We start from the raw sequence: 1,262 nt of genomic DNA on the forward strand, positions 1-1,262 counted from the left end.
AGTTAACGTGTGAGCTGTAGTTTGATCATATTTGTGCACATAGTATTATATCTATAAAACTTGCTATCAATGATTCAAAATGCTCATGATGTGTGCATATATTAGTACTAAACCACAGTAGTAGTTTATTTTACATTCCAATTGATTATTTCGGCAGTTAAATCTATTTCACATCGTTATTATTTTAACAATTCTGTTAGAGAGACGATAAAAAATTTAAATAATGTGAATAATAAGTTGCAGATTTAATTTAATATATGTAAAAATAAAAAATACTCCACAAATTATCTAAATTAAAAAATTTATTTAGTTATTTTAAAAAAATAACCATCAAAAACTCTAATTTATCAAAGTATTTCACTTTAATATTCTCTTTTTTTTTAATTGATTGCCACCCTATCTTCATCAATAATCATTCCACTTCATCGTTGCTGCTTGGCTTGCTCATTCCTAGTAAAAATAACTATTTACTTAAGGATAAAAATAATCAACCGCATATTTAATAAATTGAACATCTAACATATTTTAATTATATATAACTAAATTCAATCCAATCAAAATAATCATTCGCATAAGAATTAAAATAACTATTTACATACATACTAAAATGATCATCTTAAACTGACCATTAAAATAAAAGAAAATGAATTAACATAGATAAATGACCATCCCAAACTTTGCAGGGAAAGCCATTACCAGCTGGCTGGTCCCATGAAATGAACTTGCCACGTAGAATTCCTGTGCTTTCCCCACTAAATCTGACCCCAACTCTTCCCCTTCGGTTAATTCATCATCGAACACAGTCATTGTCCCAACCATCAGCTTCTCCAGTGTCATTCCTTCAGGGAGCTGATTGTCATTTCCTATCGAGAAACCAACCCCAATATTGTTACCATTATTTCCATTGTTGTTGAAGACACTGGCTGTGGTTCCGCCAAGGCCTGTGAGGAAAGGGAGATTGTTGTTGTTGAGGAGCCCAGGACGGCGTGGGCATGGTCTACCAGAGGGTTGCAACGGCGTCGGGGGGACGCGCCGGAAAGATGGGGATTGGAGATCGCCGAGATAAGGAGGATCAAGGGGGACAATTTGAGGTGGCAGCAATGTGTGCGGCGGACTGCAGCGGCATCGGTCGGAGAAAATGACGGCGTCGGAATTTTCGAAGGGGGGCGTCGTTTCACAGGTCAAGTGAGGCTGCGGTGGTGAGAGGGGATATCAGAGACTGGGAGGAAACATGATATTAGGAATAACCGTCTGAAGTGAGA

At 36.9% G+C, this 1,262-nt stretch overlaps 1 protein-coding gene across 1 annotated transcript; it reads left to right on the plus strand.

Annotated features, from left to right (window-relative positions):
• LOC107626990 lies at positions 793-1,246 on the plus strand (the record flags this gene model as incomplete). The annotated part of the gene is made up of 1 exon (XM_016329872.2): positions 793-1,246. A coding segment is annotated over one exon (411 nt), but the record flags the coding sequence as incomplete, so codon positions are not given.

This window comes from Arachis ipaensis, chromosome B02 (assembly GCF_000816755.2).
Source record: "Arachis ipaensis cultivar K30076 chromosome B02, Araip1.1, whole genome shotgun sequence".
Classification (NCBI taxonomy): Eukaryota; Viridiplantae; Streptophyta; class Magnoliopsida; order Fabales; family Fabaceae; genus Arachis; species Arachis ipaensis.